This window comes from Anomaloglossus baeobatrachus, chromosome 9 (genome assembly GCF_048569485.1).
Source record: "Anomaloglossus baeobatrachus isolate aAnoBae1 chromosome 9, aAnoBae1.hap1, whole genome shotgun sequence".
NCBI classification, from domain to species: Eukaryota; Metazoa; Chordata; class Amphibia; order Anura; family Aromobatidae; genus Anomaloglossus; species Anomaloglossus baeobatrachus.
Window position 1 is genome coordinate 29959830 of NC_134361.1, and position 23655 is coordinate 29983484.

General features: G+C 43.5%; 2 protein-coding genes across 2 annotated transcripts in view; both read left to right on the forward strand.

Annotated features, from left to right (window-relative positions):
* Positions 1 to 11079, forward strand: part of LOC142251773 (vomeronasal type-2 receptor 26-like) — a 46465-nt gene extending 35386 nt beyond the window's left edge. Inside the window, exon 9 of the mRNA XM_075324823.1 lies at positions 10184 to 11079. Within this exon, the coding sequence (XP_075180938.1) occupies positions 10184 to 11079 (896 nt within the window). The remainder of the gene's footprint in view (positions 1 to 10183) is intronic.
* Positions 11080 to 17775: 6696 nt separating this feature from the next.
* Positions 17776 to 18719, forward strand: LOC142251774 (olfactory receptor 5V1-like). The gene is given in 2 exon segments (XM_075324825.1): positions 17776 to 18232; positions 18235 to 18719. Coding segments are annotated over 2 exon segments (942 nt in total).
* Positions 18720 to 23655: the final 4936 nt, after the last annotated feature.

Here is a 23655-nt window from a genome sequence, read left to right on the forward strand (position 1 = left end):
GACCTACAAGCATGAGGTTCCCGTGACGAGGGTTGTAGGCTTACGTCTTATGGCCATAACGCTAACAAAAAACCTCAAAAACTTTTTTGTACAGGATACAGCCAGGCCCCTTTTTGTTAGGCCTTGCTATCAGAGTTTCTGTCCCTACGTAGCGCGCAGTGGGGGTACGGCTTGGCAGCCCGCCTGATCTAAAAGTATGGGCGTCACCTAATAGGCTGCGGGTTTGTGACTGTGCGTCTGCTAGTGTGAACAGTGCTCTATGCAAGCCACCAGTGTGCAGTTTTACCATCCAGCCATCACCTCCTCCATATTTGGAAGTGAGTGTGAATGGCTCCACCTGCACCTGTGTTGCCTCCACCTAGTGGGGGTTTAGCTGTATCCTGCTGGAGTAGTAGTAGTCTTTTGGCCTGAGCAATATACAGCTGCAATTCCATCTTGCTGTAAGTAATGATATTTTCTTTTTTGCTTTTTTAGATTTATATCTAGTGTAGGGACCTACAAGCATGAGGTTCCCGTGACGAGGGTTGTAGGCTTACGTCTTATGGCCATAACGCTAACAAAAAACCTCAAAAACTTTTTTGTACAGGATACAGCCAGGCCCCTTTTTGTTAGGCCTTGCTATCAGAGTTTCTGTCCCTACGTAGCGCGCAGTGGGGGTACGGCTTGGCAGCCCGCCTGATCTAAAAGTATGGGCGTCACCTAATAGGCTGCGGGTTTGTGACTGTGCGTCTGCTAGTGTGAACAGTGCTCTATGCAAGCCACCAGTGTGCAGTTTTACCATCCAGCCATCACCTCCTCCATATTTGGAAGTGAGTGTGAATGGCTCCACCTGCACCTGTGTTGCCTCCACCTAGTGGGGGTTTAGCTGTATCCTGCTGGAGTAGTAGTAGTCTTTTGGCCTGAGCAATATACAGCTGCAATTCCATCTTGCTGTAAGTAATGATATTTTCTTTTTTGCTTTTTTAGAACAGTAAAATGTTCCTCTATTTAAAGAGCTTCTCCAAGTAACTTGGCTTCATTGTTGATTTGCCCATAGCTATTCTCCTATTGACTTTCAATGTCATCACTGCATCCTGAGCAATCATTAATCCAAATAGGTTTAAGTCCTTTGCAACTTCAGTTTGTCACCGTCCATCTTACATGTGTCCTGGTCGAACCTGGAAGTAGTCAATATCTTTGCCTTTTTTCTTTTAAGTAGGAGTCCCATGTTTGAGCTTTCCATCATGACACTCTGTAAAAAGTCTTTCATTCCATCTACGCTTGTTGCTGTTAATGTTGTACTGTGTGTATATTTAAGATTGTTGAAGAATTTGTCCAGCAATTTTGAGTCCTTCCTGAAAATAACTTCTGCATATTAACTGACAAGAAATGGTGAAAGGATGCAACCTTGTTTGACGCCTCGCTTTATTTTGAACCATGCCTATGGCTATGTAAAGAATCCTAGTGAGGCTGATCAGATGGTTTGGTACCCCCATATCCTTCATGGTATTCCATAGTTTCTGACTGAAGGATTTGCGGTATGTAGTCAATGAAACAAAAATAGATCTCCTTGTTTTACTCTTTGGCCTTTTCAATCGTCCATCTAATATTTAATCTCTAGTTCCTCTGCCTGTTCTGAATCCTACTTAATCCTCTGGCAGCTCTGGGTCACAGTAAAGCTATGGCCATCTTTGTAGGATCCTCAGTAGTATTTTGGTGGGATGAGGTATGAGTGCAATAGTCTGAAAGTTTCCACAGTTGGAAGCATCTCCCTTCTTTGGAAAAGGAATAAACACCAATCCTGTTCAGTCCTTGGGTCATTTACCAGTTGTCCATATCTGCTGACACCGACATATGATGACATTAACTGCTGCTTCAGAAGACTTTATTAGTTCTATTGGAATACTGTCACATCCAGACGCTTTGTTTTTTGACAGAAGGTTAATTTCAGCAATGACTTTGTGTTTCAAAATGTTCGGTTCTCTATCACTTCCAGTCTATTTCTTCACGGAACACTGAGTCATTCTTGTAGAGAAGCTCCTTGTATTTTTTTCCCTAATCTGTTTAACCTCAGGTAGTATTTTCCCATTGGCATCTTTCAACATTCCCATTCTTGGCTGAAACTATCATTGTATCTCTTTGACCTTTTGGTATGCCTTCCTGGTCTTGCCCTTCAGATGTTCCTTTTCTACCTCTGTACATATCCTTTGGTAATAAAATTCTTTGTCTGCTTGAGTGGCTCTGATTAGTTTTATATCGATCTTGTCTGAGTTCTGCTTGTTGCCTTTTCCTTTTGCCATTCATCTTTCTTCATTGATCTTAAGAGTGTCTTCTGTTAACCATGGCTGTGGGGGTTTCTTCTGCCTCTTGTTTACTGTCGTCCTGGCTTCTTCAGTAATAATAGTCCCTATATGTGTCCATAATTCCTCTGGCTTTCTGTCATTCTTGTCCAGTGACATATATCGGCTGTGTAGACCGTTCCAAAAAGCGTGAGGTATGTTGGTCAAATCGAAACTGGAAATGACCTGTTGTCTTGTCCATTTGGCAGCTTGACTCTAATCTTGTCAATGTTTTTATTTATACAGTGAGTATAAAAAATATACTTCATGAACTAACTAGAAGGCAGATGAACCAAAAAGTCAACTAGAATGACCAAAAGGTCCTCTCTCCTCCTGTACCAGTCTGTTTTGTATTGTTAATGATTGTTGTACTTGTTTTTATGTATACCCTTTTCACTTGTAAATCACCCTGGAATAAATGACGCTATAATAATAAATAATAATAATAATTAAAGCAAGAAAAAAATCAGGACTGAATCCAGGAGTCATAGCCAGGAGAGCAGTCATGGTTAGAAGAAATAAGTAGATTAATCCACTGCAGATCAAGATCAATTTACATTTTCTGTAATTTGAGGGTCCCTATTAATTTGTACAATTTTCAATAATTAAGGATGAAAAAAAAATTGTCCAAAGCGATTTCACACACTACTGAAGACTACAAAAGCCAAAGAGTGGGCTGATGATGTCTGGTGTATCCATGTGGGCTTCCCTATTATTCCATACAGCTATCGCATCACATGATCTGAAACATCCAATGAGGGGGGCTATCACAGCCAGAATAAAAGATAAGGGCTCACCAATGTGAGGAAAGAGTTAACTAAAATTTAATAGATAGATCACGCTGCTTGCGAAGAGCACAAACAGATTCTACGTTCCAGGCTCGGAGAAAGAACCAAGGACGCTGAAAGTTATGTCTTGCCGAGGACAGATAAGACTTGTGCTTAGCCAAGGACAAACTCAGTTATGAGAAATGAACCTTGGTCATGCTTTGCTGGGAAATGAACTTTACACTTATGCTGAGAAACAAAATGTAGTTATGCCCTCGTACACGGCATCGCTACGCCCCTATTAGCTTGATAAAAACCTGTATGTTTCAATAAATGTTCAATTCAAAGCGCACACTTTTTTGCCTTATGTGCAGATACCTGTCTCATTCTGTATCTCATTAAGGTTGGGAGAAGCAGGGGGGTGACCGGAACCCCCTCCGCATTTGGTCATCGCTGGCAGCAGTTGTGACCCATTAAGGGGTCTTACCTAACACCAAGCAGCTCCACTTTAGCTTTATACACCTTAGGGATAGAAGGTCAGAGTGCAAAGCTCATTACATACAGGGATAGAAAAAGACCTAATCTAAATCTTGAAAACAGGAGTGGTAGTCTCAGTCTGTAAAAAATAATCCAAAGTGATAGAGAAGTGCTGGAGCTGCATAGTCAGTGTGACTGTGAATTGATAGCTCTATGACATACATGCAGTATCAGCACAACAGACCCTTAATAACAGCATTTTTTTAATTCTTCACAACAAGGAGGGCAGTTTAATATTCCTCTTTATTTTTGCAAATCTAAATAAAAATCGTAAAACCAAGTCTTGTGTGCCATGTGTACTAACTAACTTGCGAGATGGGCAAGTTTCTTTTTTAGACAAAAGAAATACCTTCATATTCCAGAAATGTAAATACAACTGTAGCTCACAAAATCTGCATGTTGTAAAAAAAAAAATAAAACTGCTCACTAGAGATGAGCGAACCGGCCGTGGTTCGGCTCGAGTTCGGTTCGTCGAACGGAGGTCTCCTTCGAGTTCAGTTCGGCGAATGTTCGACGAACCGAACTCGAACCACATAGGAAACAATGGCAGGCAATCACAAACACATAAAAACACCTATAAAACACCCTCAAAGGTGTCCAAAAGGTGACAAACAACTCACAACACAACACAAACACATGGGAAAGTGACAAGGACATATACTCATGCGAAAACAAAACAGCTGGACAAGGAAAAAGAGGAGGAGACACAGATATAGGCATGGTACGCCCTTCTAAAATCATATAAAACACCGCAAGGTGACTCCAAGCGGAGTCTCCCTTTTTTCCAAAAATTGGGCCACACAGACACCCACCCCATCAGTGGCAGCACTTGTGCCTCAGTTGTACATTTCACAGGTAGATTTGCATCAAGCACATTCAAAAATACGCCATAATTAACCGTCCCCAGGATGACACCGGGGTAGGTAGCAAAGTCTTTCCTGATCCCAGCGCTCTGCATCTTGGATCATTTTTAAAAACAATGTAAGCAAGGGTTACTCCAAGCGGAGTCTCCCTTTTTTCCAAAAATTGGGCCACACAGACACCCCTTCAGTGGCAGCAGTTGTGCCCTAGTTGCAAACAGGATGTTTTGATTTGCATCAAGCACATTCCAAATCCACAAGCATTTACTCTCCCCAGGATGACACAGGGGTAGTAAATTCCTTGTGGATCCATGACTAGATCATTTTGATGAACGTTAGTCTGTCCACATTGTCACTGGACAGACGCGTGCGCTTATCTGTCAGCACACACCCAGCAGCACTGAAGACACGTTCAGAGACAACGCTGGCAGCTGGACACGACAAAATCTCCAAGGCGTAAGTTGAGAGCTCTGACCATTTTTCAAGATTTGAAGCCCAAAATGAGCAAGGCTCCATTTGCAAAGTCATGGCATCGATATTCATTTGGAGATACTCCTGTATCATCCTCTCCAGCCGTTGACTATGTGTCAGACTTGTTGTCTCTGGTGGCCTTGCAAAGGAGGGTCTAAAAAAATTATGAAAAGATTCAATAAAATTGCTGTTACCAGCACCAGATACGATGCTACTGGTACGGGTAGACTGTTGAAGATGACGAGACCGTCCCATGTTTGTCAAGTTACAACTGGGAGATTCACTCCCTGCACCTGCACGGTTTTTTGGTGGAAAAGCCGAGATAAGATCGAGTAACAGCTTCTGCTGATACTCCTGCATACGTGCGTCCCTTTCTATGGCTGGAATTATGTCCCAAAATTTGGACTTGTACCGGGGATCTAATAGTGTGGCAAGCCAGTAGTCATCATCACTTCTAATTTCGACAATACGAGGGTCATGTTGGAGGTAGTGCAGCAAGAAGGCGCTCATGTGTCTTGCGCGGCCTTGCGGACCAAGCCCACGCTGTGTTTGTGGCATAGAGGTGCTAACCGTTCTTTCTTCCTCTGACATCTCCCCCCAACCTCTTTCAACTGAAATTTGACCAAGGTCTCCCTCATCCGCTGAGTCTTCCATGTCCATGGACAGTTCGTCCTCCATTTCTTCATGTTCTCCTGCACCTTCCTCAACATTTCGCCTGCTACCATGCGCCCTTGTTGATCCCTGTCCCCCATGGTCCCATGCCTGCCGCATTGGTGATGATGAACATCTGGACCTTGGTGATGTTGTTGTGTCTTGCGCATATGAATCCTCCTGTAGTTCCTCCCCTTCCTGTTGTCCCACCCCCAGACTCCGAATAGTGTTTAGCGTGTGCTCCAGCATGTAAATGACTGGAATTGTCATTTATGCTAAACATATTCGTTGCCATGTCGAAACTGTAAATGACTGGAATCGTCATGCTGATAATGGCATTGTCAGCGCTAAACATATTCGTCGCCATGTCGAAACTGTGCAGAAGGGTGCATAGGTCCTTGATCTGAGACCACTCCATCAGGGTGATCTGCCCCACCTCTGCATCTTGTTGGCCCAGGCTATACGTCATGACGTATTGCACCAGGGCTCGGCGGTGCTGCCACAGTCGCTGTAACATGTGGAGAGTTGAATTCCAGCGTGTCGCCACATCGCATTTCAGGCGATGAACCGGCAGACTGAAAGACTTCTGGAGCGATGCAAGTCGCTCAGCTGCGGCGGTTGAACGGCGGAAGTGAGCAGACAGTTTTCGTGCCCTGGTCACAAGGCCATCTAGGCCGGGATAGTGTGTTAAAAATTGCTGGACAACAAGGTTCAACACGTGAGCCATACAAGGCACGTGTGTCACCTTGCCCAGGCGAAGGGCCGCACCCAGGTTTGCAGCATTGTCGCACATGGCCTTACCAGGCTGCAGGTTGAGTGGAGACAACCATTTATTAAACTCAGTTTCCAGAGCTGCCCACAACTCAGTCGCTGTGTGACTCTTATTTCCAAGACATGTCAAGCTAAAGACCGCCTGATGCCGTTGTGCTCTGCTGCCAGCATAGTAATGAGGGGTGCGTGATTCCTTCTGCGCAGTGAGAACGCTGGTGGCCTGACCAGGCAGGCTTGGGGTGGAGGTGGAGGACCCAGATGAGGTGGAGGAGGCAGAAGCAGTGGCGGAACTTGGACAGACAGAGGATTGACACACAAGTCGTGGGGACGGCAAGACTTAACCAGCAGACCCTTCACCATCTATCACCATAGTTACCCAGTGCCCAGTCAGCGACATGTAACGTCCCTGTCCATGCTTACTGGTCCAAGTATCGGTGGTGAAATGCACCCGTTCACACACAGAGTTTCTCAAGGAAGTGGTGATGTTGTGTGCGACATGCTGGTGTAGCGCGGGCACACCTTTCTTAGAGAAGTAGTGGCGACTGGGCATCTGGTACTGGGGCACAGCGACAGACATAAGGTCTCTAAAATCCTGTGTGTCCACCAGGCGGAAAGGCAGCATTTCGGTAGCCAAGAACTTACAGAGGGATAAAGTCAACCTCTTAGCTTTGTCATGGGTCGCAGGAAATGGCCTTTTATTTGTCCATATCTGAGGGACAGAGATCTGGCTGCAGTGTGTAGACAGTGTTGAGTAGGGTGTCCCTGGAAAAATGCAGCTTTGTGAGGAAAGTGCAGGCGTAGACATGATGTTGCCTTCATCCAACATTGGTGCTATCGATGTCTGAGAGAGCTGTACACACGTACTTGTTTCCCCTTCCAAACCAACTGATGACCTACCAAGAAAACTGCCTGTTGCGGTTACAGTGGTGGAAGTTGTGTGTGGAAAACCAGGTGTGACAACTGTCCCCACAGTCCTAGAAGATGAAGAGCGCGCGGATGCACTGGAAGGGGCAGGCGGTGGATGGTTCGCTCCGCTAGGCTGCATTGCAGCACCGTGAGCTTCCCATTGGGACATATGATATTTATTCATGTGACGATTCATGGAAGAAGTTGTCAAACTGCTGAGGTTTTGCCCTCTACTAATAGAATCACGACAAATTTTACAGATCACATAATTTGGGCGATCTTTTGCTATGTCAAAAAAGGACCAGGCTAGGCAAGGCTTGGAGGGCATGCAACCTGCTGAGACGTGCTACCAGTGCTCCGACTCTGTCCAGGAAGGCGCATGGTAACTTTGTCATCGGTTGCATCCATCCTCCACCGCCTCTGTTGACCTCCTCGAGTGCCTGACTGTGGGTTGACAGTAGGTGGGATCTAGAACTTCCTCATCAATTGTTGTGTTTGCACTCCCCTCACCCTCAGACCGAGCCTCTTCTTGCCCTGACCGAATATTTAAGTTATCATCCCAATCTGGTATCTGCGTCTCATCGTCATCAGTATGTTCCTCATTGTCTATAACAACAGGTGTTACAGTTTGTGAAAAAGGGTCAACATTATGCTCAGAAACGTGGTCCTCACGGCCTGAATCAGAGTCACAAGGGTTCTGGGCATCACTGCAGACCATTTCCTGGTCTGTACTCACTGTAGCTTGGGGGCAGACTTCTGATTCCCAGGCTATAGTGTGACTGAACAGCTCTGCAGACTCAGCCATCTCAGTTCCACCATACTGTGCAGGGCGGATGGAGACTTCACAGCTGGGAGAATACAAGTGTGATTGGGCTGACAACTCAGAGGACTGGTGTTTTTTGGATGCGGTAGTTGAGGTGGCGGAGAGAGCACTTGTTGGACCACTTGAGATCCATTCAAGCATTTTCCTTTTTTGGCCATCATCTACCTTTGTTCCAGTTGTTCGTGTCCGTAAAAAAGGGAGCACATCGGATTGTCCACGGTAAGTAGTAGACATCTTACTTTTGCTGGAAGATGGTCTATCTTCAGCAGATGTTAATGGAGCTTTGCCACCTTCCCCACAGACAAACCCTTTTTTTCCTTTTCCAACACGCCTCTTCCCCTTTCCACCAGCATCTGTCATTTTGCCACTCATTTTGATTGCGACAAGATTGTGCACTTAAAATGTGGAAGTAAAAATTGAGAGGTGGTGTAGATTTCAGCGGTGGTCTAGCTTTATTAACAGCAGAATAAACAACAATAATTATCCCTGACAATGCAACTACGGCCCTTAAACTGGCAGCAGCAAAGGAAGCCTCCCTTTCTATCCCTCCTAATGGGGAAATGCAGTGAGGAAATCCCTGACCTTAGCTACACAGATGCTGTCATCTTGTGTAGCTGTTAAAATCTGTTTTCACTGCCCTGACTGTCACCTATGGCTCTGACCCTGCCGGTATTAGCCCTTAAAAGGACTGATAGAAAGTGCTATCCCTATTCTGTACAGCGCTGTGTATAGAGCGTACACAGCAGTATCGGAGATAGGCGCTGCGCCAGCGGTGACTGACACCCAGACGCAGAAGAGATAATGGCGTCCGGACGGGCAGATACTCGATTTTATAATGCAGGGACATGTGACATGGACATCCTATCACACATGCCGTTGCTTCTCTGGCTAAAAGTCCACTTAGCTGTGTGTGTGTCTGGGATTGGCTGACATGCTGGCCCGCCCCACTACACGCGCGCGCTTAGGGAAGGAAGACAAGGAAAAAAAAAAAAATGGCGATCGCCATTATCCAAACAGCAGTGATCTGAATGCGCTGTTCCCGCACACTATACACTGAAATTTCATAATAGTGTGAGTTACAGAGTGACTTACACTATTACAGTGGAAAGCCAGCTAGTAATTAGCTTGTCTTTTTGCTGCTAGAACTGTTCTTGAACGTATCTAGAACTATCGAGCTTTAGCAAAAAGCTTGAGTTCTAGTTCGATCTAGAACAGCCCCCAAAATCACTCGAGCCGCGAACTGGAGAACCTCGAACCGCGAACCGCGCTCAACTCTACTGCTCTCTTCTTAATTGTGATAGTCCGATATTAAATCCATGTGTCACCTGAATACAGGTGTTGGTTATTACTGGTTACCATTAACTTTTCCTTAGCCATATACTGTAGGTGGAGGTCACTTTAATATTACTTAATTTGTGCTTGTCTAAAAGAGCTTAAAAGGGGTTCAATGAACCCCATGGAGACCTCAGAGTGTTATATACATCTTTTCTGGGCAATTAAAGGCGCTTCACTATTGAATTTTGCTGAAAAATTTCTTTACCACAATTTGAATTTTTAACAAAATTCAGCAAACCTCTCACATTTGAATTTCAAAAAGATTTGCCCGTCTCTGCTCAGGATGTTAGACGTCATTGAAGATGTATTCAGTGTATTCCTGGGTCAAACTACTGTTATCAAGGAATAGATTCAAAGGTGCAATACTCCAGAAGCAAGTCTGGGTCAGACATAATATTCTAGTAATAGGATTGACCTCAATACACTGACAACAGTGGAACAGTTGGATCTGATTTGGTCATTTGGTGAAATCAGGGAGACAAATACCAAACATGGGACAAAAGTTCTGGTTTGAGGAGAGGTGAGATCAACCATGCATGGCTCACCTGTAATACATTCCCCATTTATCTAAATGAAGTCCTTAAAATAACAATTTCAATAACACAGCAGTAATTAAAGAAGAAAGGTGTCAGTTACCAAACCTTTTGCCAATCGCTGTAATGAATTTTTTTTGTCCTAAAATGTTTAAAATGGAAATTCTGTCTGCATCTCAAATATTTAACTTTTTTTGTTTGTTTTTTTTAGATATAGAGAATTGTATTTTCTGCCACGAAAATGAATGGCCAAATTTAAGAAGAGATAAATGTGTTCCAAAAATGGTCACTTTCCTATCATTCTCGGATCCCATAGGAATAACACTTACAACATCTTCTGCCGTCTGCTTTACCATATCAGTAGTAGTACTGGGCATATTTACAGCGTATAGAGACACCCCCATAGTCAAAGCCAGTAACCGGGATCTGAGTTACATTCTGCTCTTATCGCTTATGATCTCCTTTCTGTGCACTCTGATGTTCATCGGCCGACCATCAGCTCTAAGCTGCATCTCGAGACAAGTGACTTTTTGTATTGTGTTCACTGTATCTGTTTCCTCAACTCTAGCCAAGAATATTGCGGTTTTTATGGCCTTCACATCCACCAGGCCTGAAAGTAAATTGTGGCCCAAATTCCCATTCCTTAAATTCATCATATTGTTCTGCTGTCTAAATCAAGTTACAATCTGTAGTGTTTGGTTGAGTCGATGGCCACCTTTTCCAGAGTTAGATAGACATACCGAATTAGGGAAGATAATATTACAGTGTAATGAAGGGTCAAGCTTGGCGTTCTACATGGCTCTTGGATACATCGGTCTTCTGGCGTTCTTCAGTTTTGTACTGGCCTTCTGTATCAGGAAGCTACCTGACCGATATAATGAGGCCCATCATATAACTTTTAGCATGTTGGTCTTCTGTGCTGTCTGGATCACCTTCATACCAGTGTACCTTACGACCAAAGGCAAATATTTGGTGGCCGTTGAGCTGTTTGCTATCTTGACATCAAGTTTTGGGCTTCTGGTCTGCATCTTTATTCCAAAATGCTACACAATCATTCTGAAGCCAGAGAGGAACATTCGAGAGAAAATACATGTTAGATCTGATTAGAAATAACAATTATTTAGAGAATTATGATATTTTTTATCATTAAAAGAATGAACCTCCTGAAGCGTGGTTTAAATTGTGTGATGTTCTTGAAGGTATTGTCACAACGTATTGCCTTTGACTTTGGAAAATTAGGGTGTAGGAGATGAAGGGTATAAGCTTAATACTAGTAAAATGTAAACTTAGGGTTTTGTTCACATCTGGAATATTTATAGTAAATGTCTTTTAGTTTTAAGTCCTACCGTATTCATGGGGAGGGCATGGGGCCTTGTTCTCGAAGAAGATGTGGATCTCACCAATTTGGCCTGCATCTATTGGTTCCAGAGAAATTGATGTTTTTCTTAACACATATGAGCTGTTAAGATTTATGAGCCGGATACAGATCTCCCAGGTTGTTTCCTCTAGTCACTCTGGTTGTCCCCTCTGGTATCCCCTTAGTTCTATCAGAGAGCATATAGCGTGCACATGTCCAAGACCACGGTAGTCAATTACTGACCTCAGCGACCACCGCTCATGGATGCCAGCCTTACCACAAAGGTCATTGAATGGACTGCAGTACTCATGTGCACATGAAGGACATAGCCATTGAAAATTTAAGTGTAGATTAAAGTTTGAGTGTAGATTACTTCTTCATTGTACCTTGGTGGAGCAAATGCCTCTGAATTTCAATACCTTAACATGCAATTTGTCCATGTTCTTGATCATTACAAAACTTGCATTGGAAACCCTTCTTTTATTTTCAATAGATTGCTGTCAAGCAAGATCATTGGATAGCACCAGTGAGGAATTAAATGTAAAACTTAGCTTTTAATCTTACTCATTAAAATTGTGCAATATATTAAAAAAGTACACTTTGGATCACCCTGCGGGTAGCCAAAGGCCCGTATTCCCACACCGTGTCAGGGTACCTTTAGGCAACTACCATTAGGGGATAAAAACTGTGTGTGTTAGGGGTATTAGGATCAAGCTGTCAGTATGCAAGGTAGTAGTACAGGGGATGAGGAACAGTGGTCCCACCATTAACGTATGATGTATATGCAATACTGGATATACCAATCCCACAACCACTGATAGCAGGATACAACTTTAACCTCTTTACCAAATAATCAACACACAGAAAAAGCAATAATAAGGAAGGGTTTCACCCATTTAGATGATCTTCCAATGCTTTACACAGCAATTTCTTATTGGAGGGGTCACAGCGGGGCTTGAAATCTGGGCTTGATGTAACTTGCCCTAAACCCCCTTGACGAATGTAGTGTGGATGCGGGCCCGTGTGACACGTACCGGAGAACACATGTCAGTAATTTAAAAATAAAAAAAACAAATATTCACCTCCACCAGCCCCGCAGATTCTACCGCTGCAAACTGTTCCTGCCGGCCGCCGCTCGTTATGAACGTGTAAAGGAGGTGGGCGTGCTGATCTCCACCCCTCCGCTCGGCCAGAAGCAGCGTCAGCGGGGAGTGTGCGGGACTGTAGCCGAAGATCAGGACCCTGGACAGCAGCGCGGACCACATGAGTATGCAAATTACCGGTTCTCCTGTACCCGAGACACGTACTTACCACACGCAACACGCAGGGAAAATACGTGTCTCGCGGCACGTGCGTGTTTTAAACAGATGTGTGTTTCAGGCCTTAAAGAACGAATGATTTTTTTTTTTGCAATGCACTTGTCATCTTCTATCTTTATCTGCTCAGCTGGTGTGGTGGATTATCCAGGCCATATGGATGGAGATGATGATGCAGTAATCCACACAAGGTTCCACGATGATTCCAGCTCTGCTACATACTGAAGTGACAGCATGCGGGCATAGAAGATGTCCATACGCTGTGGGCTTCAGACAGTGAATGACTGAGCTACAGCGGTGAATGATGATGTCGCTCAGTTTATTTGTGGTCACAGCTGGGAAATTCCCACAGTGCCCCACCTGTGACCTCAAGTAACCTGACCTTAGGTGACCTCATTAATCTCAGTAACCTCACCTCAAATTAGGTCACTGAGTTCACAGATCTACATATCCTGGCAGAAAAGCAGCTGATGCATTATTTTAACAGAAGATGCAGATTTGGTGCAGGAATAAGGTGTATAAAAATGGTGCTAAAATTTATACACCCTATTTCCTGCACCAAACCTGCAACTTCTGGCAAAAAAATGCATCAAAGCTCAATGCGGTTTTGAAGCGATAGTGTTGCGTTTTTTTGCCAGGAGATGCAGGAATAGGCTGTATAAATTTCAGTACCGAATCTGCATCTCTTAACAAAAAGACATGGTTTTCTGCCAAGAGAAGCAGGTCTGTCAACTCAGTGACTTCAAATGAAGTGAGATCTCTGAGTTTAATGAGGTCACCTGAGGTCAGGTTACCTGCGGTCACAGGTAGGGTACCATGGGAGCCTCCAGCTTTAACCACAAATAAACTGAATGACATTACCACTCATCGCTGTGGCTCAGTTATTCTCTGCCTGAAGCCCACAGCATGCTGTCATGTTCTATGCCCTAGTACTGTCATTTCAGCATGTAGCAGAGCTAGAATCGTCATGAGACTTCACATGGATTACATGGGTCATGGGTGTTTGAGGCTAATAAAGAGGTGGGAGAGGGTGGGTTTTTTGTCTTTTATTTCAAATTAAAGGCCGCTTTATACACAATGATATTGCTAGCGATCTCGTTAGCGATATGACACGCCCAGATCGTTGCTACGATTTGCCGAGATCGCTCATAGGTCATTTTGTAGCGGTCACACGTACCTATCTCACAAACGACACAACATTGTTCAGCGATATATTGTTTGACCAAGGCGGTCGTGTGGACACCGTCACACAGCATTCCTCCCAACGATTCCGGCAACGACCGAGGCATATATTTGTCCATAGCATACACCCTGGCGTATGATTGACTTGCCCTCTACATGCACCAACTCTGTAATGAAACGCACACAAGACCGCGGGCAGCCACAAAGGACGTCAATGAAACTTTGTGTCTGCCTTATCAACCATGCCTGCCAACTCAGAATGCAGTTGGTACCCCCAATCAGAGCGGAGGAGGCGTGGAGCATTGCTCGTAAAGACACGACCGCGTTGCTGATGACGGACGCACTAACGATGTTGTTCGTCGTTGGCAGGGTGTCAAACGTAGCAATATTTCTGCTGCGTTCGAAACGACAAACAAAATTTTTAAACTGAACAACGTGTCAATGATGAAAGATTTTGGCTATTTTTAAGATCGTTCCGAGTCGCTCGTAGGTGTCACATGCAATGACGTCGCTAACGACGACGGAAGTGCATCACGAAAACCATGACCCCAAGGACATATCGTCCGATAAATCATAGCGTGTAAAGCGGCCTAAAGGATTTTTGTATTTTGTGTTTTATTTCTTTTCACACTTACAGATTAGTAATGGGGGGTCTCATAGACAACTCCCATTACTAATATAGGGCTTAGTTGGAGTCAATAAACCCTTATTACACTGGTTGCTTCCACACCAGGACAATCGGGATGAGCCGGGTAAAGTTCCGGGATTGTTGCATCTAATGGATGCAACAATTCTTGGAGGCTGCTAGTTTTAGGCTGGGGGGCCCAATAACCATGGACCTCCCCAGCCTGATAAAACCAGTTTTATCATGGCTGTGTATCAAATTTGAGGGTGACTGCACTCCATTTTTAAAAATTATTTATTTAAATAATTAAAAAAAAGACACATGTGGTTCCTCTTATTTTGATACACAGTCGAGATAAGCACACGGCTGGTGGCTGCAGCCTGTAGCCATATGCTTTATTTGTGCTGGTTTTTATAATCTGGGCGTCCCTATGCGAATTGTTTTATTTAATTTTTACACCACGATAGGGACACACACAACATGTGAGATGGGTTGCAGTCAGACACGTTGTCAAACTGGATGGGAGCACGGTCTGACTGCAAAAAATCACAGACGCCAGGATTGCTGGAGGGTGGGGGAAGCAGTGTATATGTGTGAAGGTTAATGGGTGGCCAAAGAAATAGTATGAGCAGCCCTGGAAGTAGTGTTACAGCCGCGCGGGAGACTGGTAAGTATAACGCCTCTGCTTCTCACTATCTTCTTTCCACACCATTAAAATAAAAATACGTCATAAACCAAGCTGAAAAAATGTATCAAGAATTGCATAAAAAACTATACGCTCTTGAAAACCTCACCATAGCTTACATGACTTAGAAATAAACAAATCAAAAAAGGTCCGTGGAGCCTCTGTTAGGAGTCTCAACAAAGAAAATAGCCAGATATCCCTGCGGGAAGGACTTAGCCAAGGAGTGGCTCTTTTTAGGAGACCACCATAACCACCATATTAAGTGGGGGCCACTCCTAACAGAAGCTCCACAGACCTTTTTGGATTTTCATACTTCCCAGGGGGCAATGCACCTAGGATTTCACTGTGTTGAGCGCCTTTGATGGCTGTCGGCAGTGTTTTCTCTAGCTGGTCTCCCCGAGATCAGTGATTGCTTTGTCTTGATGACTTAGAAATAGTTTTAGATGTGGCTTTTTCAGCCTTAAAAATGTGTGAACATACCCTTACATGAGTCCGCAAAAATGTTGTTGGAGGAGATTTATCAATAATGTCTAACAGTATCGGTATTAAATATTAAAATCAAAAATGTCAGTGGAGCCTCTGTTAGGAGTCTCGACAAGGAAAATAGCCTTGGCTGGCTGCCGGCAGTGTTTTCTCTGGCTGGTCTCCTCGAAATCAGTGATTGTCTTGTCTTGCTAGTCTACTAGGCATTGCTCCCACCTGGCCAGAATCCTACTCCACACTGATGAGGGGCAATACCCCGAAACAGCTGTCTGTGGATGGATACCTGGCCTTGGTATTTCCCTTGTCATATCTTTAAACTCGTGAAGAGCTGGATATTGACTAAAAGGGCCACTTAATATGGTGGTTATGGTGGTCTCCTAAAAATAGCCACTCCTTGGCTAGGTCCTTCCCGGAGGGATATCTGGCTATTTTCCGTGTCGAGACTCCTAACAGAGGCTCCACGGACCTTTTTGATTTGCATACATCCCAGGGGGCAATGCACCTAGGATTTCACTGTGTTGAGCGCCTTCACTGGCTGCCGGCAGTGTTTTCTCTGACTAGTCTCCTCGAGATCAGTGATTGTCTTGTCTTGCTGGTATTGAATATTAAAAATGGTTCAAATTGCTACACTTTGGTCGAAATAGTAGTTACGAGTGGAACTGCACATCTGGCATTTATTGATTAGAACAAGGGGAGGGTTTGCAGCACTCGGCCACACTCATTGCATTGAACAGCTCAACAACTCAACACATCTGGCTGGCATCAGGAACAGCTGATTGGCGAAGGTGTTAGGTGTCGGGTGTCAAACCCCCTGATCAGATATTTTGGTGACTTCTTTTAAGGATTGGCCATCACTATAAAAGTCTAAGACAACCTTTTAAGTACCATAGTTATCATTCTAGGGAACCCCTCTAAATCTCTCTTTCAGCTCAGGAGGAGTCCTGCGAAATCTAGGACAGTTGGAAACTCTGCCATTTTTTGAGGATAAATAAAAATTAGGGTCAAAAACACCTACTAAAATTAATCTACAGTATATCTTTAATTTATTTCTGGTGCTGGTTAAATAAAGGTTTGTTGTATTCTTGTTTAGGTTTTTTTTTCTTGTATTATTTATCAGAATTTGCATTACGTGTCCTTTGGGTTCCTTCCATTGAGATCTTTGATCCCTTTGGATTTTATTGACAGGGGAAATCCTAAAATTCTACAATTTATCTATATAATACTCTCCTTGTAGGCTCATTCATTTATACACAATAACTCTAACACCACCATTCATTTATTTCATCCCCTGATTCCATCACTACCAGGATCCATTCATTTATGGTCAATGCATCGGGCACTTTACTCTTCTCCTCTTGGCTGCATATATCATGTACATTTGTGACGTTTCACCAGAGGCTAAGAGAATATTCTGTTATCTTCTACTCCTAGAATGTAACTATGCGGTAAGACATAATATTGAGCATCCTTTACACTCATTGATTTTGTACATTTTTTTAAATAGGTAAAATTCTAGCACAGCAGGTCTTGATTAGAGACACTTAAGTATTTTCGTTGACAACCAGGAACTACATTGATGTACTGTTCAGTGTGTGGTGGAACCGGGCAGTGTGTGGATGCTGCTTGGAGCAGCAGATACGGCTTTTTATTGACCAAACTGAGCCAGGAGAAGTGCCTGGATGAGTGATAGACCAGGGTCTGTGTGTGGAAGCAAGAAAAGTCCTCTGGTGATGGCAGCCTCAGCCAGAAGCTAAGAGGGAGAGGACTGGGATCTGAATGGGCGAGCCGCTCCTTGTCTACTGCTATATGAACTGTTGATTTTTTTCATACCTTTGTGCCCGGAAGAAGCTGTTTTGTTTTCGTAACCACTGGAGTCTTATGAAAGTAATACAGCTTCGAATGTTTGGACCAGACCACATTACCTGTGTGAATGCTATCGACTACCAGAAAGAGGGAATCTCTACAGTAATAAAAACTAGAGTAAAACATTGATAAATTTGGGTTTGGAATTTCTGACAATGAAATGTCTCAATTTGGGCAAAAATGTTGCCCCAAGTGCAATGATAACAATCCCCCCTTTGACTTTTACACTTATTTTTTTAATCTATTTTATTGTAGTGTTGAAATTTTGAACTGATTTAATTTCACAAATTTAATGGATTATAGAAATTTGAGTGTAACAAGCTATTTCATCATTTCTGGGATCTCAAAGGGGCCTTTAGCGGAGTTTTATGTTTTCCTCCTGGTTCTGCTCATTTATCTGATCACTCTCGGAGGTAACATAACCATTTTCCTCCTCGTTTGTCTCGATCACCATCTCCATACACCCATGTACTTTTTCTTGGCCAATTTATCAATCTTGGACATTAGTTGTTCTACAATCACTCTTCATAAAATCCTTGTTTCTTTTATATCGGGAGATGACACTGTCTCGGTTCTTGGATGTTTTGTGCAGATTTTTGTCTTTTTATCCTTCACTGGTGATGAACTCTTGATTTTGACAGCTATGAGTTATGATCGCTATGTTGCGATCTGTAACCCTTTACGTTATCGTCTTGTCATGAACTCTAAACTTTGTGCCCTTTTGGCTTTTTTATGTTGGCTTTTGGGGTTTTTGAAAGCTTACCAGTTTTTATGGGTACCATTAACATAACGTGTTTTAAATCCAACAGGATGGAACATTTCTTCTGTGACATTATGCCTGTCCTTAAGTTATCGTGCAGTGACACATTTTTTCTTGAGCTCTATATTCTCACTTTAGGGGTGGTCCTTACTGGTTTTACCCCCTTTATCCTTACATTCATCTCCTACGTCTTTATAATTGGCACCATCTTGTCTATACGTTCTAGCAGCGGCAGACGTAAAGCCTTCTACACGTGCTCCTCTCACCTCACAGTGGTCATTTGTCTCTATGGTTCTCTTGTCTTCCAATATCTTAGGCCAACGTCATCCATCAATTTAGGTTCCAATAAATATTTCTCTTTGTTTAATGCAGCTGCCATCCCTATACTGAACCCCCTGATCTACAGCTTAAGGAATAAAGATGTAAAAGCCGCTATAAGAAGAATAAGAATTATTGTACTACCGGCCAATACTTGAACAAGAGGCGCAAACTTATCATTTTCAGTACATTCAATGACCATAATACTATTTTTTTGGGAAATCTAAGAACAAAGATAAAAACTAAAAAAAAATAACATTTTTAAAAACTCTGCTTTACTATCTCGTAGTAATCTCAAGATCCTGAGTAACTGCAACCAGTCAGTGCATCCTAAGGAGCCAATTCATAAAGCAGTTTTTGCCAAAATTCTGGTTCAAAACTTCTTGAAATGTGACAATTTTTCTTGCTCAACTCGCAGCTTTGTGACTTGTGTTTTTTTTTCTGCCAGTCCTGGGGAGCTCCGCCAATCTCTAGAGCAGTCAAAGAAGCTAAGACGAGGTGTGGCCAAGCTCACCAGACAAGTTCATAATAATTTACATGGCAAAGGTAGGCTAAATTTCAACAAAAATGTCCTTTAGTCCCTCCCTAGCAAATATGTTTGTTGATGGCACATGATAGTTGAAAGCACCAAATTCATTAAAGAGGTACATGCTTCTTTGCTAATTTGGTGCTTTATACTCCACAGCTTACTTCATTGAAGTTGACATGCAAAATGGCATTCTTACTGCATCAAATCCCAAGGATTAACATTTGCCAAATTGTCTCTGGCTGTAAATAAAGCTAGCACATTTTTAGACTGTCTAGTTAAGTGAATGAATAAATTAAAATTGCATTATACCCGATTTTTACAAAAATCCTTATCTCCAAATTTTTTTGTACGTCACTCCCACGCTGTTGGCCACTATTTTTCTGAACAACACAAGGCCATTGAAAGAATACATAATTTTAAAAAAACTAATACTACCCCTCACCGCCACACATCCGGTCTTTGTCGCATTTTCATATCTTGGCCTTAGTTGTTAGTCCAAGGCTTCCAGGTTTCTTCGCATGCCGGAATGGACTGGTGGCAGTGAGGAGCTATATATGGAGAGGTGAGCTGTGAGGAGCCGTGGGGATGGAGATTTGAGTGGTGCGGAGCCATGGGGCTGGAGAGGTGAGTGGTGAGAAGCTGTGGGGCTGGAGAGGTGAGCGGTGAGGAGCCGTGGGGTTGGAGCAGTGAGCAGTGAGGACTGGAGCCGTGGGGCTGGAGAGGTGAGCGGTGAGAGTTGTGGGACTGGAGAGGTGAGCAGTGAGGAGCCGTGGGGCTGGAGAGGTGAGCGGTGAGAGTTGTGGGACTGGAGAGGTGAGCAGTGAGGAGCCATGGGGCTGGATAGGGGAGTGGTAAGAAACCGTGGGGCTGGAGAGGTAAGCAGTGAGGAGACGTGGGGCTGGAGAGGTGAGCGGTGAGAAGCTGTGGGGCTGGAGAGTTGAGTAGTGAGGAGCCGTGGGGCTGGAGCAGTGAGCGGTGAGGAGCCGTGGGGCTGAAGAGGTGAGCGGTGAGAGTTGTGGAGCTGGAGAGGTGAGTGGTGAGAAGCTGTGGGACTGAAGAGGTGAGTGGTGAGAAGCCATGGGGCTGGAGAGACGAGCGGTGAGGAGCCGTGGGGCTAGAGAGGTGAATAGTGAGGAGCCGTGGGGCTAGAGGGGTGTGTGGTGAGGAAGCATGGGGCTAGAGAGGTGAACGCAGAGGAGCCATGGGGCTGTGTGACAGCGTCTGAGTGCAACCAATCACAGGCGCTGTCTGCGGGTCAGTATCATGGTATCAAAATAAATAAATAAAATACTTGGAAGAGGGTCCCTCCGTATTGTAATACTGAGCACAGATAAAGCATACGGCTACAGGCTGCAGACCCTAGCCGTGTGCTTATCTTGGCTGTGTATGAAAATAAGAGGAACCACATGCAACTTTTTCTTCTTATTATTATTTTTATTATTATTATTATTATTATTTAAATAAATAATTTAAAAAACTGTGTGTGGTTCCCCCCAATTTTCATACCCAGCCATGATAAAGCCTGACAGCTGGGGGCTGGTAATCTCAGGCTGGTTATTGGGCCACCCCTTGCCTAAAAATAGCCACCTGCAGCCGCACATTGATTGTCACATCCATTAGACACGACAATCCTGGTGCTTTACCTGGCTCTTCCCGATTGCCGTGGTGCAGTGGCAATCAGGGTAATAAAGGGTTAATAACAGCCTACAGCAGCCAATAAGCCCTAGATTAATAGTGACAGGTATCTATGAGACCCTCCCATTACTAATCTGTAAGTGAAAGTAAATAAAAACACAAACACCAAAAAAATCCTTTATTTGAAATAAAATACAAAAAAAACCCCTCTATCACCAATTTATTTACCCCCCAAAACACACCTTCTGGTCCCTGCTAATCCACATGAGGTCCCATGATGATTCCAGCTCTGCTACATGTCTGAAGTCACAGCGCGCGATTATGGTACATACCTGAACACTGTGAGGTTCAGGCAGAAGATGAATGAGCCGCAGAGATCAGTGGTGACGGCACTCAGATTATTTGTAGTTGTAGCGGGAGGTGTGAATAGTCCTCCACCTGTGATCGCAGGTAACCTGACCTCAGGAGACCCCAAGGGAGCTCAGTAAACTCATGTTCACAGACCTGCATCTCCTGGCAGAAAAACCGCGTTTTTTTGCCAAGAGTTGCAAATTTAGTGCTGAAATTTTTACACCATATTCCTACACCCCATTCTACACCTCCTGGCAAAAAGTCGCATCACTACTGCATCACACCTTACACTGTGTGCAGAATTTTTAGGCAAGTTGTATTTTAGAGGATTTTTTTTATTATTGATCAACAACTATGTTCTCAATCAACCCAAAAGACTCATAAATATCAAAGCTTAATATTTTTGGAAGTTGGAGTGAGTTTTTTTTAGAATTGGCTATCTTAGTAGGATATCTGTTTGTGCAGGTAACTATTACTGTGCAAAATTATTAGGCAACTTAATAAAAACCAAATATATTCCCATCTCACATGTTTATTTTCACCAGGTAAACCAATATAACTGCACATAATTTAGAAATAAACATTTCTGACATGCAAAAACAAAACCCCAAAAAATTAGTGACCAATATAGCCACCTTTCTTTATGATGACACTCAACAACCTACCATCCATAGATTGTGTCAGTTGCTTGATCTGTTTACGATCCACATTGCGTGCAGCAGCCACCACAGCCTCCCAGACACTGTTCCGAGAGGTGTACTGTTTTCCCTCCCTGTAGATCTCACATTTTATGAGGGACTACAGGTTCTCTATGGGGTTCAGATCAGGTGAACAAGGGGCCCATGTCATTATTTTTTCATCTTTTAGACCTTTACTGGCCAGCCGCGCTGTGGAGTAGTTGGATGCATGTGATGGAGCATTGTCCTGCATGAAAATCATGTTTTTCTTGAACGATACCAACTTCTTCCTGTACCACTGCTTGAAGAAGTTGTCTTCCACAAACTGGCAGTAGGTCTGGGAGTTGAGCTTCACTCCATCCTCAACCCGAAAGGGTCCCACACATTCATCTTTGATGATATAAGCCCATACCAGTGCCCCACGTCCACCTTGCTAGCGTCTGAGTCGGAGTGGAGCTCTCTGCCCTTTAGTGATCCAGCCTCTGGCCCATCAAGAGTCACTCTCATTTCATCAGTCCATAAAACCTTTGAAAAATCAGTCTTAAGATATTTCTTGGCCCAGTCTTGACATTTTATCTTATGTTTCTTGTTCAAAGGTGTCGTTTTTCAGCCTTCCTTACCTTGGCCATGTCCCTGAGTATGGCACACCTTGTGCTTTTGATACTCCAGTAACGTTGCAGCTCTGAAATATGGACAAACTGGTGGCAAATGGCATCTTGGCAGCTTCACACTTGATTTTCCTCAATTCATGGGCAGTTATTTTGCGCCTTTTCTTGCCCAACACGCTTCTTGCGACCCTGTTGGCTATTTGTCATGAAACGCTTGATTGTTCGGTGATCACGCTTTAAAAGTTTGGCAATTTCAAGACTGCTGCATCCCTCTGCAAGACATCTCACAATATGGACTTTTCAGAGCCCATCAAATCTCTCTTATGACCCATTTTGCCAAAGGAAAGGAAGTTGCCTAATAATTAAGCACACCTTATATAGGGTGTTGATGTCATTACACCGCACCCCCCCTCATTACAGAGAGGCACATCACCTGATTTACTTAATTGGTAGTTGGCTCTCAACCCTATACAGCTTGGAGTAGGACGACATGTATAACAAGGATCATGTGATCAAAATACTCATTTGCCTAATAATTCTGCACATAGTGTATGTGGTTTTGATATGTTTTTTTTTTATTACCAAGAGGTGTAGATTGGGTGCATGAATATGGTGTAAAACTTTCATCACCAAATTTGCATCTCTTGACCCAAGAATGCAGAAAAAAGGTTTGATACCATTTCAGTGCAATTTTCTGCCAAGAGGTGCAAATTTGCTGCTGAAATGTCTGCACCAGATTTCAGCACCAAATTTGCACCTCCTGGCAGAAAAAAAAATCGTTTTTGCATTTTTGAGACAAGAGATGCAAATTTCGTGATGAAATGTTTACACCATATTCATGCACCCAATCTACACTTCTTGGCAAAAAAATGCATTGAATGTGCATGAGGTATGATGTGGTAGTGATGCGATTTTTTTTTTGCCAGGAGGTATAGAATGGGTGTAGGAATATGGTGTAAAAATTTAAGCACCAAATCTGCATGTCTTGGCAAAAAATACCACCGTTTTCCATAATCGCACAATGTCAATTCAGTTGTTGCAGAGCTGAATTGGCAAGAGACCCTCGTGTGGATTATGTTGGACTTGCAGGGGTGTTTTGAGGGTTAATAAAGTGATGAAAGAGGGGTTTTTTTTGTATTTTATTCCAAATAAAGGATTTTTTCGTTTTTTGTGTTTATTTACTTTCTCTTACTGATTAGTAATGGGGGGGGGGTGTCTCATAGGCACCTGCAATTACTAATCTAGGACTTAGTGGCAGCTGTGGTCTGCCATTAACCTCTTATATTACCCCCAT